Raw genomic sequence first — 17,294 nt, forward strand, 5'->3', positions numbered from 1 at the left:
ATTTGATAGTCAAATATCTTAAAGCCAGAAAGATAACGATTTGATTCAGTTCGTGCCACAGACACCTTTATTATTCTTTGAAATGTTCAATAGATGCAACTGGAGAAAGATCCATATAGGAACAGATTCCAGAAGAAAAATGAATAACGAACCAGAGAAAACAAAAAAGTCATTTGAATAAAATAAACTTAAAAATGATTTTAAAATATAAAGAGTAAACTTTGTAAAATCACAAAGAATAAAACAAGTGAAAAAAAATATACAAAAGATATGTTTTTGAAAATACAAAAAAGAAACTATATAAAAATATGTACAGTAGAATTGCTAAAAATATAAATCAATATATGAACAAATTTATCTAATGTGTATTGTTAGACTAATAATCAATTTATCTATAAACTTATATAATATGTGTTATTAGAGACTCGTCTAATTAGTATATGCGCACACTCTTCTAATGTGTGTTGCGCTCGTCTATCTAGTATATGAACATACTAGTCCAATGTGTATTACAAGACTCATCTAATTAGATAATGAATAAATCTATCTGATATGTGTACGAACATACTCTTATAATGTATTGCTAGACCCGTATAATAAGTGTATACATAAACTCTTCTAATATATATTGCAAAACTTATCTAATTAGTGTATTGACATATTCGATTAATGTGTATTCTTAGACTTGTCAAACCAATGTATAGAATGATCTGTCTAGTGTTTGTTATGATACTCGTCTAATAAGTGTTTGGACAAACTCGTCTAATGTGTATTGCTAGATCTGACTAATGTTTTTGCCAATACTCGTTTAATTAGTATATGAACAAACTCATCTTATGTGTATTACAAAATCCATCTAATCGATGAATGGACACACTCATATCATGTGTATTAATAGACTTGTCTAATTTGCGTATTAACATACTAGTCTAATGAATATTGTTAGACTTGTCTAATTAATATATGAATAACTCATCTAATGTATATTACTAAACTCTTATAATTAATACATTAATAGACTCATTCTACACTTATATTTGATTTCAGAGAAGAGAACCTTTTCTTTCAAATGTTAGGGTAAAGAAACACAATATCTTAAAAGAGTTACAATAAATTATGAAATCAAATGACAGGTAATTCATTCAATATTAAATCTCATTAAGTCCAAACATCGTTTCAGTAAAATTAATGAAAAAAACCTATTTGTTATATATTTAAATAAAAAGACCTAATTAAGACGACTAAAAAATATAATGACTAAATTGGAATTTTTGAACAAAAGTGAAAATTTAAACCAAAGATAAATTAACCATATCAAATGACTTAAAAATCAACATTTAAAACATTTATAAATGTTTCTACTGAATTGGGACAATGATACCACCGATGTGCTGCTCCTGCCTTACCGAATGTGCGCTCTTCTCCTTGCTCTAGTAACCGATTGGTGTATGGGGGTGACCTACAGAATATACTTCGATGTTCGAGTCAGAATTTTTCTCGGGAGAAGTAAATCAATAATGGAAAAAAATGAGTTTACTTCGAAATTAAACCTTTGTTTATAGAGTTTATAAGAATCTAACCAGTTAATTTAACTTTTAATGATCATTAATGCAAAATCTTAATTGCTTAGTCATTGTAATATTAGTTGCGCTTTAACTATTGTGGAAAACGAGTGGCTACAAAGTTCTTTTCTCCACATCTACCGCTCAATCCTTTCGAACCAACAAGCCATCGTACCCGATCTACCGGTCCTAGGCCCATAGTAACAATAAGTAAACTAAATATAAATAATAAAATGAATTTCTTAATATATTATTTTCTTATATTATAATAAATAATAAATATAATATATAAGCCCCTAATCCCTTAAAATTCAACATTTGAAACACTTTTCAAATTACTTAAAAAAAACAACGTAGACACTTATCAAGAAAATAAATATATATACCATTGTATTATATTTCAGTTAGGACTGTATATTCAAATCTGAAATAAAGAATAAGAATAACCAATGTCGCAAGAAAGCTTGAAATTTCTCTAGAAAAAGAAATCATTTTTTTGTTCCGTAGTGTAGCTCTCACTCACGTTTGGGACTGCGAGGGCAAACCAACGAAGAAGACTTCGATTTGTGTCTCGGCCAATGACGGTGTGGAGGTAATTTCCTTCTCTCTGTCAAACCCTTATTTGGATATCTTCTTGAAGTTCATGCTGTAATATGCCTGCTATTGTAATCGTTTCTGATCAATATTATTTTCTGTTGATTATCATTCTTTGTATACTTCTGATATTTGAAACACTATGTTGCTTCTTGCTGGATTTGTCTTGACTCAATCACGCCTCAAATCCTCGCTGTACAAAAATTTAACACAAAAAAGGAAGATACACATAGAGACCGACAAATGATAAGATAGTGACATATGAGATATCGCAAAATTAAGACTTGGGACAGAAAAGTATATGATTTATATTGCTGCAAAAGCACCAGCCTTAATGTGTTGAGTGTTATTGTTTATGTTAATCGGTATAACAAAAAACTTGTGATATACCGAGTGCAGGGAATTTGAAAGTTCCATATCTGTAAGAGGTAATTTCTTTGTCGTTAGTAAGATTCTACTGGTTTGTTTTTATTTTCTATATTTCTAAATGTTAAAAAATCAATTTAGTTTGCTACATTTGCAAAGTTACAATGGTTATATTTAATTTGGAAAATGAATCTAAGTTTTATTTTTTCCTTTTAAAAGTAGTGTTAAGAAGTAGACTTTAAACTACTCTACAAAATAGGCTTGTAAGGTTGAGTTAGGTTTAAAGTCCACTTCTTAACTTGATAATAGGTTAGAACCTATTCGAGTGAAATTTGTTTTTTGTTAATGTCTAGTCCCAACAAATGACAAACTTCATTTGGATAAGCTTAACCGATGTCCCAGATAACATGTTAAGAAGTGAATTTTAGGTTTAAATCAATCTCATAAAACCGACTTGTAAGATGATATTTGTCCTCACTTATATTGTAAATTGTTCTTATTTCTAATTGACATGGGATTCTCAACACATTCCCCTCACAGCGAGACATATACATGTTTGAGATTAAACATTATGTAGGAAAAGTGTAAATTCTTCCCAAGAAAGCTCTCCGTGTGGAGCTGTAGTGGCTAATGGCAATTTCACAGTTCTTCAACAAACTGATGATTCTTATGTAATGTAAAGATAATTAGAAAGCTCTTGGAAACTAATTTTTTGTTTGATATATTTTTATCCTCCTATACTGTTCTTCTCATTTATTCCCAATAATTTATTTTTATAATGTGAAAATATGAAAGTAGAAATATGGTTCGACACCATACCTGACCATATCCATGGAAAAGTAATAAGCACTGTACTTCTGAAGTTTGTCCTTTGTTTGAGTGAACAAAACTTCAATTTAAAGCATAATTTTGCAAGGTAAATATTTAGGTGTGGGACGTGCAATCTGTAGGAATTATGTTTTATTCACATACCTGTCTTATATAGTCAGTAATTAGCATAAGGGGCATCCTGTCAGTCACACATTAAAGTTAACTGACGAGTTTCATGTGTAACTTGTGTATGCCATGGGGATTCACATCTAGATTTTATTGCTTGTTTACTACCACAAAAGTAATCTAGGGATTAGGTGTTAATGAACACTTGACTGATGGGCCAACAACTAAATTTAATATTTTGGGTATAGATAGGTTTTCAATTTTCATATCTGTAACTTGGATAACTTTCAATAACTCTTGGATGTAGTTCAGGATATGCATAAAATGTTTTAGATTGAATTTGAATTTCAAAAGAATTCTTCTAGTGAAGCACTTCATCATTTTATATTTACATTCAACAAGTGATTTAGACTTTTGGGTTCTTGAATGCCAACAAGGTTAATACCAATGGGGTTGCTTATCTAATGATATAAAGTTGTGCACACAGAAGTCAGGTCATAGATTATTGACATGATGGGTTTGGGATTTTGTTTCTGTCGGGCTTATGATGAACAATTCTGTAATTGATATTTGAAGGACATGGATTTCGTTGTATTTAACTTGTATTCTTGAGTTCATACAGTTCTCAAGCTTTTGCCTGTGTCAGAACGTTTTCTTTTGATACAGGAATAGTTAAAAAGGTTATTGGGGAAATCGAAGAAATTACTGGAGAAAAGCTGACTTCGTTTTTGAACAATTCATTGCAAATCAAAACAAGTTTACATCAGGTTTTTTAAAGCTTCATTAGCACAGTTGCTCCCGTTTGTTTAGCCATAGTAATATTTGAATAAATATTTGTCATCAGTTTTGTTACAAAAACTATATTTTTAAATAGTATTGTTTTTGTTGTATAGTTCTAATTTGATTAGAAGCCACTTTTGTCTTAGTTGTCTTGTTCTGTTTTGGATGTATTTTACTGTTAAGATGTATGCATCATTAGTTATTTTTTTTTTATTTACTTTTTGAGACAATCTCCTCATGATCAATCTTAATAGATGAAACTTCACATTGAAATGCTAGTGACTAATAATAATTTGTTGATTTTGCTGAAATATTACTGTTTCTCTGCTTATGTTATTTCCAACCATGTCAGGATAAAAATCTCCGTGGACTCAATTAAATTTTTTTGATACTGTGATACTTATGCGTTGAACACAAATGATGAAAAGAAGGTGAACATTTTTTTATCAACATTGTGTTATAATATGATATTTAAGCATGATAATGGAAGGAAGATCTTTTGTTATCTGAAATTTATAGTCAGAATTACCATGGTGGGCTATGTTATGATTTAGTTATAGGGTCATAGTTATTGTTTTGGGATGAAATTACTTTCATACTAATATAAAATCAAGTCTCACATTTGTTAGAGATAGAACCTGAAATGAGTATGTAAATGAAGCGTGACTCTCACCTCACAAGCTAAGTTCTGTACTTAGACTCAATTTACATTCTAAGATGGTAATTCAGAGTCTACACTAGATCTATTTAAAAAAGGGTCACCTCTTATATTATCTACTCACCAAGTCCTATATTATAGGATGTGAGAGGGTGTATTGGAAAAAATTGAGTCCCTTATTGGTTAAAAATAAAGTCTAAATAAAGTATGTAAATGGAGAATAACTCTCACTTTGGGTGTTGGTCTTATTGGGTTGGGTTAAGCCAAACCCACATTCTTAGATAGATGATATATCATTTTCTCTTGCTGACAAAAAAACAAATGAGATCATATTCTCTTCTTTCAAACCCCTTAATATTGGAGGGGAGCACAAAAATTGGATGAGGAGGGATTTTTCCTCCATTCCTCTCCATCTCCTTGTAAAGTTGAATCTTCGTCTGATTGTTTCACTTAATGTCATATTTACTAAATATAATAATAATACACTGACACGTGAAATATTTATAAATAATCATGTCCTAATGTGTCAATATTCCGTTTATTAACAAAGATCAACTATGTGAATCCACTTTCTGCATAGCACAATTCTTAATTCACAAATGATTTTTTTATGTTATGTTTATCTATTAAGAGTGATGAGATAGTTTCCCCTTTTCCCCAATGATAAAAATTCAAGACCTTTGCCAGCCACACAGTCAATTAAGCTAGGATACATGATTCATTGAATTAAATTTGGCCATTGTTTTGTAAACCAGCCTTCAAAATATTCACTTGAAAATTTTTGTTGAACTTTATTTTACAAAGTTCTAAAGTAAAAAAACTCCAATAACATTTGTTTTGTTCAATTTTTTATGAAATTAATTTTTTAAATTGAATAAATATTTAAAGTAAAAAATAAAAATATATTTACATTAATTTAAAATTATAAAATATTTTAATTGACTTTTTAGTAAATATATTCTTAATTTTGCTTTAAGTATATATTTAAAATCGAAATACTATGTTTTTATTTATCTTCACTTTAGTTCTACTCTTCAACACTATATTTTATAATGCCTTTATTACATGTTTATTAACATTCTCCAATGTTTGATGTAATTTTTTGAAAAATACTTTTCTTATTAATTTGATTAAGAAACCAGTTTAGACAAAATAATATTTATAACTTTAACAGGTAATATACCTGTGTGGAAGATCTAAGTGATAATCATGAAACACCAATAGGAAAAATGGGAACTTAAGAAGAATATTGTTTTCAAAGAAATTCTGTTATGTCATGATTTTAATTATATTAGTTTTTATGTTGATAATTATTATATTCAAATGTATTTAATTTCTTTTAAGGAACAAAAGTTGTTAAACTTTATCTTGGTAATTTGACATATTTATTTTAATTCATTATGTAAATATTTTTTTGCATTTTTACAATAATTAATTATGATAGAACTTTTACATGGATGATTGATCCGTGCAGTGTAGAGGCTAAAATACTTGTATTTATTAGTGTGGACTGTCCCGGCAATATCTTCCTAGCTGTTGGTTGAGAATATAATATATATTATACACAGTCACTGCCTAAATTTCAGAAGTGGTTCTCTGTGATCTGAAACTTGATTATATCAGTGAGAAGGAGGAATGGAATGTTCAATTCCAGAGGCCGCAGAATGCGATCTCTCCATTCCAATTCCGAGGGGTGGACCCATTTACGTTCCCAACATGGTCGGTCCCTCCACTAGGGTTCCTCACTTTCAGACTTCTCTTCTTTCTGAACTTCAGGTTAGCTCATTATCTCTCTTCTCTCCCCTCCCTTTCTTCTTTTCTTTTTCTAATTTATGCCTTTTCTTGCAGAATCTTGAGGCTGAATTGTCTGAAGATTTCTCTCACCTTGATATCTCGTATGGATTATTCCTCTGTACCACTATCGTCTTTCTTGGGTCACCATTAACTTATGATGATTGCCTTTGCAGGGTGGATGACCTTAAAATATTTACCGAGGACCAGTTGATGGATATCGCTCTCAAAGAAGTATTTAAGGTATTATGCACATGCACTAGCCTATGCTGTTTTTTTATTCCATTGCTGTAGTTCTTTAGGTTTCACTCCTTCACATTAGTAATGGAAGTGATATTACAGGGCACTGAGAACGATGAAAATCATCCTCCTCTTCCAGACCAACCCAATGCAAGGTCATTCTTTTTTTTCTTCTTTTTGTTGTTGATGTTGCTCTTGTTGCAAGGATGACTTAGTTTGATTAGTGGGTAACCAAAAATGGGAATTTGAGAGAAAGTAGGAAATCTTCTCGTTCTCAAATGAAAATTGTCATCTTTTGGGAGGGGGAAAAGATCTAGCTGGTCACCAACGTATGCCCAGTCTTATGTCATCCTGCACCTAATCTCATTGATGTTACGCCCAAACAATTTACCCAGTTTTTGTTGAAAAGTTAATTATGACGTTTATCTAAGTATATCCATCATGTATGCATACTTTGTACATGGCCATTATGGGTACGACTCAATAAAATCCTGAAACTCCAGAGGAAAAAGTTTAGTATTACAAGACATGCTCCTTCCGCTACACAGCACTTTTTTTCCCCGTGTTTTATTCTATTCTTCCTTATTTAAACTTCCTAGTTCACATTTTGGTAATTTTAATATAGTTTGTAATCTGGTTTTTCCCATTAATTTAACCATGATCTTTCATTGCTATGCCCTTACTGCTCCCAGATTGATTGTGATTATGGGTGTAAGCTTTGACTTATTTATTATTCATGATGGATTTCTTTCTTTATTTTTGTTTTTGAGTATTTGTATGTGTAATATCAATTATTTAGTTTGTATTATAATATTTAAAATAGTGACCATCCTGCTTTCCTGTAGCCTGCTTTAGCAGTTTTAGAGTTGGCCTCTCAATGCCACTATCTTATATTAATAACTTAGCCTAATTTGTGTGTGTAATTTCCTGTAGATATGGTTGTAACTTCATGTATTTGTGTCTTTTATCAAGTGATAGAGAATTAAGTAGTTTTCTTATACTTGTATTGAATCTCTGTAAGTGCTCTGCTGGAAGCCAAACAATGGCAAAGAATGTGCATCCTATTCATTCCATTCGTCTGAACTTCTCTCAGTTAAGTTGTTGGATTTGGCTGCAGGTGTGGTGACAAGAAATCAAAAAGAAAAAGAAGGGGAACAAATAATTATGTTCTTGACGTAAGCTAATTCTCTAAAAACATTTATGTTTCCTTATAACTATTTGATACTTATATTATATTGCTTGCCAGTTTAATGCCTGAGATAAGTAAAGGTTTATTACATGTATTAGAAGTTGAGAATTAGTCATTCTAACTTAATTTAAGTTTTTAACAGTTTATTTTGGTTTATAAAGAAAACTATACCATTCAGTTTCAATTGTTATTCTTTTGCTCCTACCAAAATGTCAAAAAACTTAAATTGCTCCTAAATAATTGAGACAAACAAAATGTGCTACTGTCCAACACTCCCTTCATAATGCCAGCTAGACTGGCAATAAATGGTGAAAACTAAGAAAATAGGTAGGATTCCCGTTCACAAACACCAAAACCCAAGAAATGATATATATAGTCTCTGTTACCTTGTCAAAGATAAAGTGATATCATGACAAAAAATGAAGAAAGTTTTTTGTTACGCTTCTCTGGCCTTTATGTTGTTAAATTAACAAATCCAGTTCTTTATAAATAGACGAGCGATTGCAAGCTATTTTGTCCTAAAGTCTAGCCTGGAGAATATTCTGTTAGTTATAATCATGGTAAGAATGTAGGGGTACAAGTAATAAACAAATGACAACATTCATTGCAGCTTGGCCTAGTTTATGGTATTACATGTCAGTTGAAAATAAAGTGTCCAAGTTTAGGATAATTGGATAAGCATATTAAGTGTGTTCATGATTCATACACCATAACCATTTTGAATTTATTTTTGTGCTGTCATAATTTTGACTATGTTTGCTGTTAGAATAGTTTAGTTAGATTATGCAAATTGTTTAAAACTGTTTCACACAGGACCTAGACATGAATACGTGTCCTGATCTCTGGACCATTTGGCAATTGAAAAATTCCAAAATCATGTTCAGAATCAAATGTGTTGTCAAGTCAATCATACAGCCTTAACAAATTTTTTTTGGGTCGAAGGTAGGGGGTGTTGTTATGTATCTCTTATGTATAATCGATTTCAGATTGACTGTATAGAAAAGGTGGAGCAAGTGGTGAGAATCAAACAGAAGCAGGAAGAAGACAAAGCAGCAGCCAAGCTTCATTCATTTAAGTTGGTATTGCTAATAGTTAGTGATTATTCTATTTTGTAGATAAGGTCTGATTTCATGTATCTTGTCTTTGTCTAGTCCTGCTTTCAAGATCAATGAAGCTGCACATAAATCAACTAAAACGGAAAGGATGAGGACCCTTAGGTCTACGAGTTCCACCAGAAAGGTTACTTCAAAATCTTATATGATTATTGTTGCTAATGAGATTGTTTGTTCAATTTGAAACATTTTACTGATGAATCCAACTTTCAGATGATTTAAAGCAGTTAGTTATAGCCTCTCATATGTGTACCTTCTAAGCTTTTGGCTTGCCATATATTTCCTTTGTCAATTGGATTAATTATTTGGTTTTGCCCTGGCTGAGTGGCTGCTAGTGCAAAGTTGATATTGTAAACATACCCAAACAAGAACGAGTTTTGTGCATTTCCCCACATATTTTCTTATTTATATTCCCCATTATAATTTAGATTATGTTTAGCAGGTCAACACTGTCAGCCTTCAGGAACACGTACCTGTGCAGTATCCTGAAGTTGTTTTGTTTGTGGAGGTTTACCATAATGTTCGCAAGGGTACCAAGGTATTTCTCAAATTTAGAAGGAATAATATTCTACTTTATTGTATAAATTATCAGGTCATTGGACCTATAAATGCATCAATATGCTGGTTATTTTAGGAAATATGGACAGCTAATTCTAAGACAAATATAAAACTTATACACAATGAACACCACGGTTTTTGACAGTACTGAATACCATGCTGATATCAATTAAAATGAAATTTTATATCTGACTTGTTGAAGGGATCATGAATCGCTACCATTCTGAAATAGCTGTTTAACCAGTAGGATATCTGTTCTTTAATTTTGGGTAGATCCAGGAGTTATTAGTTCTTGGAGGACAGATGTTAACTGCACTAAGGGACAAGATCTTTTGCTCAACAGACCAGGTGATGCACAAAGCTGGGCAGCATGATCCTTCTGGATATTTTCTTATCGAAGTATGCATTATCACTTATTCTTATCTTATGATGTTAATATGCTAATTATTTCTTTTTTGAATCTCACGACAAGCTATTTCTCTGTAGGATGTATTCTGCCCTGATTTGAGGGATCCATCTGCTATTGATCTCACAAGACCTATATTGGATTGGCTCCAAAACTCCAAGGAGGAGGCACAAAAGAAATGGGAATATATTATAACTGGAGAGCTGCAGAAGAAACAAAAGGCAATCATGGGTGAACAATCTGCATCACAGTTGCCTCACTTTAGATCCATTGAGATGCAGAAGTTACGTTTTTGTGACTTAAGCTTTCAACTTGGTGCTGGATATCTCTATTGTCATCAGGTACATTATTTTTTGCCTCAGATTAATAGGTATTGTAAAGGAAGGGTTTTTTTTTTTATAATGTCAAATACCATGGTTTCACCTCCTGCACTTGATGCTAGATGTAGTCTGTTGGTTTAATTGAGTAAAACATGTTCTTTAAAATATCCTTACAGACCATGCAAAAGATGGATTAAGGTAACACATTTATGCAAGTCCTTTTCTGCGGCTTCGGGTGTAAAAAGAATTTCTAAAACCAGTACCTGTTTTTCTGCACTTATAAATGGCTGTTATTGCTTTCAATATTGGTTAAATCAAAGGGGGCAGGTCAGGGTAAGTTTTACCTTTCAATATTCCACAAAGAGGATGTTTCATACCAGATTGAGACTATTATTCTTCTATATATATTTGAAAATTTTGTATGAGATATACTTTGTAGTTTTTCTTTACGTTGTTGTGAATTGTTCTCTGCCCCGCAGGGTAACTGCACCCATACCTTAGTGATACGAGATATGAGATTAATTCATCCTGATGACGTGAATAATCGAGCTCTCTATCCAATAATCACGTTTCAACTGAAGTTACGTTTTCAGAAGTGCAGTGTTTGCAAAATATTCAGAGCTACAAAGATCACTGTGGATGACAAATGGACACCAGAAAACCCTTGTTATTTTTGTGATGAATGTTTTTCCCTACTTCATCAAGCAGAGGATGGCTCTGCATTATATACCGACTTTGTAGAGTATGATTACAACCATGATTAATTGCTGATAGCCTTGGACGAACACCAACAGGCGATTAAAGTTACTTACAAAAAGCTCATTCAAAATTGCTTCTTTCATTATATATTGAATTTTTTTTTATCTTTGAAAGTAAAATCTATAGGTCTACAGGGTAGGAAAAAAGTTGTTAGATGCCTTCTTGAAAATGCTTATGTATAAATGTTATTTACAATAATGTGTTTTTCGGATCAACTGAAAGAGTAGGTACGCTGCCGCATACACAAACAAAAAATATACTCCAGTTTCTACTCTAAAGCTAATGCTAATATATTTAGTTTCTACCACCTTAAAAGCTAATGTTATGTATTTTCATCCTACAAAATTTCAGGGTTTGATTTCAGTCACCCATCAAATTTAGATTCAAAATTATCTTTAGTCCCCATAAATTAATTTTAAATTAAGTTTATCGCTTATATTTAATATTTAAATGTTTTATTGGGCTTCGTAAATTAAGTCTATTCTCTTTTACAACTCCTTTAAAATAAAACTAACCCCTTTTTTGTTTTACACAAGCAACGAATTAAGACCCGAAAAAAGAGAAAAAATACCACAGAAGTTATAAGATATGTTTAATTTTTCATGTAAATGTAAAAAAAAAGCTGTCCATATTGCTAATAATTTGTAGATATTTATACTGAAATACATGTTTTACGTGTTTGGTATAATTGATTATACAATTACTATTTTATCAATATTTATATTTTTTTCAGTATAATAATAACAATAATAAATGTATTACCTTTTATATATCTTATTTCCTTTTTTCCACTCCAAATTGTTTTATTTTTCATGTTTTTACCTATTCATTTTCCATCATTCGATTAAACTAAAGAATGAAAGAAAATTATAAAAAACTAAAAATAAAGGACATTAAATTGTAAGAATTATATTCATATTTAATCATTGTTATTATTTTTCATTTTCTTATTAAATTAAATATTTCTCCTATTGTCACCGTAAATAAGGCCTTTTCCAAACATAATTAAGTTTGACATGACACCTCATCATATGTAGGAGGTTTCTCTGACTAGGTTGTATAGGAAAACACAAGAGGCAGAGAGAAGATAACGCAATTCAAATCCCTGCAATCATCCATATTAAGGTGACTGAATGAGATGTGTTTGAGTGTTCACAGAACTTCACACGTAACATAAATCACTAAAAGCAATATACATGCTTACAATGTGATGTGATCCGTGAGTTCCTGTAGACATAGCAGCGGGTTCCACCACCACGTGATTATAATTTCAAACCCAACCTGTGTATGGGACCCTGCTTTGAATGTGATGTGACATATTCTTAGTATTGCACCACACAATCTTTTTTTGTTTCAGTTGAGTCAAATTGTCGGTGCATGCAACAAGGATGATCCAACATGCCCACAAAATATTTTTCTTCCATTCAACTAATAAGGGTTATTCGGGTTGGATTAGAAGCTATTAAACAGAAAGGAATTTTAAGTAACACTAACATTTCATTATGTGAGCGAATTGATTTTGGCTGGGTTTATTTTTCCATGCCGAAATCGAAATCTGACTGATGTTGCAGACCTATATAACAACATACTCATGAAGCTGTAACAAAATACAAGCTCTACACATGGAGTTGCAGACCTATAAGAACACATCGAATGCCAAGAACACTTTGAAAATTAAATGTATCATCTATGGATTGATGTTGCATTCTCGCAAATACACAAGATCATGGTCAACATACTTTGTCCAATAACCTCGGAACTTGGGAATAGTGATCTCAAGCCATGGTTTCATGTTTCCATTGTAGTGTATAACAGCAGCCCGTTCAATTTCTTTTTGGTTGGTATTGGGGTTGTAGCCTAGACCCAAGACATGCCAAGAACGGTGCAGTGGGAAAGTGCGTTTCCAGAATGTTATGAGACCGGGCGGCAGTGTTCCTAGCTTCCATAGTTGTCTATCCTGATTCTGTATGTCAATTTAGTTACAAAGGAAACATCAGTTCAGAATTCAAATCAGAAATAAATGATACATTGACATTTTGATATCATGTTAAAATTATGGGATTTTAACCAATCCTAAGAGATCATAATCTAAATTAAGATAAGATATGATTCATATATGATAACACTATATAGTCTACTTATACATTCTGATATTAAGAAAATGGAAAACAATGCGTTTTGCTTACCAGCTTCTGCCAATTGTGGTACACCTCGGTGATGTTTTGCTTCTTCCATTGAACCAAATCAAAAATATTCATGCCGTATGCCCATCCACATGCACGAGGGTCAAAATTCTTTGCAATAAGAGGATTTGAGAAATTGAGATAACGATCAAAACGATGGAAACTTTGTTGACAAGTTTCTACTGCACCATTAACATTGCCCTTCAAATCAATTGACCAAAGACCAGTCAGATCCTTCTGCACAACTACATCATCATCTAAGAATAAAACTTTGTTGAGCTTTGGAAATATCTCAGGCAGGTAGAAACGAAGGTGGTTCAATATAGATAAATATTTCGGATTCCGGAACTTTAAGTTCGAATCAGAACTTGCCCGTTGAGTCTTAAAGTAAAAATCTATCATAGAAGGAGAACCCAACTGCTTAAGAACTGGACTGTAACTTGAATTCAACCATGTAAAGTCTTCAATGTTCTGAACTTGAATGGTTGCCTTCCGTGGTGGATTCACCAAAAACCACATCCTCATTGCCGCATAGTTGAGCCTATCAGTGACGATGTGGAAAACATGTTTTGAGGTGTCCTGAAAAGTTATTAATGTACCATACTTAATGATATAATCCGAAATGGCAGAGCCACTATTAATATCAACTAGCTCCAGTTTCTATCTTTTCATTTTTAATTCTTCACTAACTATAGGGGGCAGAAGAAATGGAAACGAATTTCTGAGTCAAAATAGAGACAGTATTACAGTAACTGCAAAGACAAACCAAAATTTCATTGGTGTTTCATAAGCCTGGGAGATAAAAACTACCTAAGAAATTTCTGCGAAAATAATTTACCTTGGCATTGGAAACAGTAGAATTCACAACAACAGCCGTTGCCAATATGTTATCTGAAAATATAGCATAATGGTATAGTTGGGGGTCTTCTAACTTCTGTTGATTTGGGAATTGTTGCTGAGAAGTATTCAAGCTATAATATTCGGTTGTAAGGCGCAATGGAAGACAATGGAGACCTTTAGGCAATGTTTTTGCTATCAACTGTGTTAAGAACAGGGTCTGTTTCTTGTGCACACGAAGCTGCTCCTCTGTTGAGTGGAGCATAGCCCTAAGCTTCTTCACAGCAGAGGTGCAATCATTCTGAACTTGCCTTCCTTTTATCAATGTTTGCTCCATTGCCCTCATTCTCTCATTTGCACTGCATTAGTGCAGTAAAAAATAAGACTAAAGACTGAATAATAAAATGTAGCTCAGTGCAGAATTGAACTACTCAACATGTGCAGATAATCTTAAAAGATGAAAAGCTAACTTGTGAGTTATAAAAACATGAAAACCCGCAGACATGTATAACAAGATTCTTTAAGTTACACTTACTTCCTTGGTAAATCAGAATCTTTGCTTGCATCTCCTAGTGTTCGTGAGACTTCCTTCACCCGTAATCGAAGCTCTCGAGTGAGATGGGGAATGTTCCTTATTGCCTGAAGGGAAAGAAATACCTTGGCCTGGATGAGCTGATCTTTTAGTTGTCTCAGTCGAGTATCAGCTGGTTTTGGGTCATTATGCTTATCAGTTTCCAATAACGAGGGTCCTTTCTTGGTTATTTGACCAGAAGATTCAGTATGCTGTTGCTCCTGCTTAGTGTCCTGAAAGAGGATGCACCAAATGTAAAGAAGATTGCTTCAACCTATGTTGAGGTTGTTTAGCATTTATTATATTAATATAATGTGATATTTTTTCTGAATATGTAAGCTAAGAAAATAAAGTAAAGCGCAGTGATGGCAACACTTTGTTCCTTTTCCTTGTTCAGCAGGTCCGGGAATGAAATAATTTAAACTATAGAAGTATGATTGCATCTTTACTCGAGCTTTTTGAAGCCCTACAAGGCACATATTTATGAAAGCCAAAAGAGAGAGTGAGAGAAGAAAAAAGATTGAACTCAACCAACGTATATATGTTTCTTAACATAATTACATTGCCACAATTGCACTCTAAACCCCATATAAAATATTTGGGCCTCAACCGGATATGTAAACAAATCTGGTCCAAGATGTGTTCATCAAGGGCGAAAAAACCTGCATTTTTAGATTACCATGGTATCAACTTGGCAAAACGGGCATTCAAACATGAACACATTTTCAATTAAGAATGAAGTATGGCAAAGCAAGCAATGGAAACAAAACGGATTGATCTTTAATTCCTCATAGCATTATCAATTCAGGGTTCAAGCAACGGAAGCATTCAAGTGTTTATACTTCACAGACGATGAGTAACCAGCTACTAGACATACATGCAACGATGTGCATAATTTTTTAGCATGACCAGAATCCTATATAAACTTTTGAACTCAAACTGAACAAAGAAAGTAGAAAAATCAAGAAAAATCAAGAGGCACGTCTATCGCATACCATAGTTTCAGATGCTTGATCAGAAGCATCAAAAGATTTAGCTAGTTTCCCCTCATTGTCATCAACATCAATAGCATCTTCCCCATTTACAACATCACCTGTTGTATCATATTTCTCCAGGTTGCCGCTTTGATTTCCTTTCTTAATTTCATCGGTCACCAGTTTGATGGGGTTCTCACCTTTAGTTTGACCTCCCTCATTTGTAGCTGACAATACCCTCGCAGAAGCATGCTCCCCCGGTTTGGAAAAGAGAAAGCCTAGGCCAACCAAACAATATCACAGACAATAGCGAAAATTACAAGAAACAAAAGCCCAGCAGAGAAGGGGAGAAAAAAAAATCTTGCTGAACAAGAAGAACAAACAAAATACCACGAGGCAAATTCTTTGTGTTTGTAGTGTCCTTGATATGTACAACCTCACTTGGTTCCTCAAGGGCAGCAGAAAATTCCTGTTTTCAAAGAAATTATCAAGGATTTAGTTCACCCGCACATGCATCCGCCAGCCATAAAGAAAAATTTCATCACAAAGTTGCGTTATGGAGTAAAAGGAAAAAGAAAGAAGGAAATATGCCTGGGGCAGGAGATTCAAACGGCCAGAATCTGCTGCACTGACAGCCTGAGACAACACAACAATAGAAAACCCACTAAGCCATAGATCTCATTCTGCTTAAACAAAAATTCAATTTATCTATCAGGTATATTACTCACAAATGCAGTTACGGCTTCAATAAACTCCTGCTCAGCTGCAAAGCGCATACAAAAGACAATCCAGACAAACAAAGAATTTAGCTCATTGCAAAAGCATAGGAAAAGATTAGAACCATTTGTTAGCAGTTTCCAGTAAATGAAGAAAAAGAGAGAGAAACAAATACCAAAGGGGTATTTGAATGTGCCCAGACGTTCAGTGTAGAGCACAATCGGAGCAACAACAGTAATAGAAAGCAGCAGCAACACAATATTTCTGGTGGTTATCATCTCTGCTCAAACCCACTGCAGTGATTGGTGTCGCCAAGGAGCCACAATGCCTCTACTGTCTTTTTCCCGTGTAGAATCTATCTCATAGGGCACTGGCACGACCAAAAACAAAGAAATTTCATACCAAGACACAAACTTTTTAAGCTGTAAAACAGACCCACTTTGTGTTTTAAGCTCTGGGCACGTTACAAATCTGAAGATTGTACAAAAGGAGCATGAAGAAGCGAATCTAAATCAAGTACATAGAGTTTGCGAAAAAAACGCATTTTGGGGTGGTAAAGAGAGAGATGCGTAGAAAATGTGGCCATAGACCACACAAAGAGATAAGACCCGTTCTTCAAAATCCGCTACTTTGTTGTTGTAATGTAAAAACAAGAGATGAGGAAGTGGTAGACAATAGATGGCAACTAAAGTACTGATGAAAGACAAAGGAGAGATAATAAGAGAGATATAAAGACAATGA

At 33.0% G+C, this 17,294-nt stretch overlaps 2 protein-coding genes across 12 annotated transcripts; one reads left to right on the forward strand and one right to left on the reverse strand.

The window, feature by feature from the left end:
* Positions 1-1,983: 1,983 nt before the first annotated feature.
* Positions 1,984-11,486, forward strand: SRD2 (snRNA activating complex family protein). Of its 11 annotated transcripts, none has more exons than XM_047292570.2 (14): positions 1,984-2,154; positions 4,105-4,225; positions 4,591-4,669; positions 6,371-6,672; positions 6,745-6,791; positions 6,864-6,930; positions 7,030-7,082; positions 8,045-8,102; positions 9,103-9,191; positions 9,268-9,355; positions 9,668-9,766; positions 10,060-10,185; positions 10,273-10,533; positions 10,992-11,486. In XM_047292570.2, the coding sequence occupies exons 4-14, from the start codon at positions 6,532-6,534 to the stop codon at positions 11,274-11,276; spliced, it is 1,314 nt and encodes a 437-aa protein (XP_047148526.1). In that variant the 5' UTR covers positions 1,984-2,154; positions 4,105-4,225; positions 4,591-4,669; positions 6,371-6,531; the 3' UTR covers positions 11,277-11,486. The 11 variants fall into 11 exon arrangements, with proteins under 11 accessions (XP_047148526.1, XP_087961656.1, XP_087961653.1 ...); XM_088105530.1 differs by having other exon boundaries at positions 9,671-9,766; XM_088105527.1 differs by having other exon boundaries at positions 6,483-6,672.
* Positions 11,487-12,748: 1,262 nt separating this feature from the next.
* Positions 12,749-17,294, reverse strand: LOC124820858 (putative galacturonosyltransferase 4). Its single transcript, XM_047292641.2, has 9 exons — positions 16,729-17,294; positions 16,565-16,599; positions 16,428-16,472; positions 16,227-16,305; positions 15,858-16,114; positions 14,827-15,095; positions 14,293-14,650; positions 13,458-14,033; positions 12,749-13,234 (listed from the first exon to the last, which is right to left on the reverse strand). Exons 1-9 carry the CDS (start codon positions 16,829-16,831, stop codon positions 12,959-12,961), a joined length of 1,998 nt encoding a protein of 665 aa, XP_047148597.1. The 5' UTR covers positions 16,832-17,294; the 3' UTR covers positions 12,749-12,958.

Source organism: Vigna umbellata, chromosome 1 (genome assembly GCF_029865625.1).
Source record: "Vigna umbellata cultivar VRB3 chromosome 1, Vumbellata_1.0, whole genome shotgun sequence".
Taxonomy (NCBI): Eukaryota; Viridiplantae; Streptophyta; class Magnoliopsida; order Fabales; family Fabaceae; genus Vigna; species Vigna umbellata.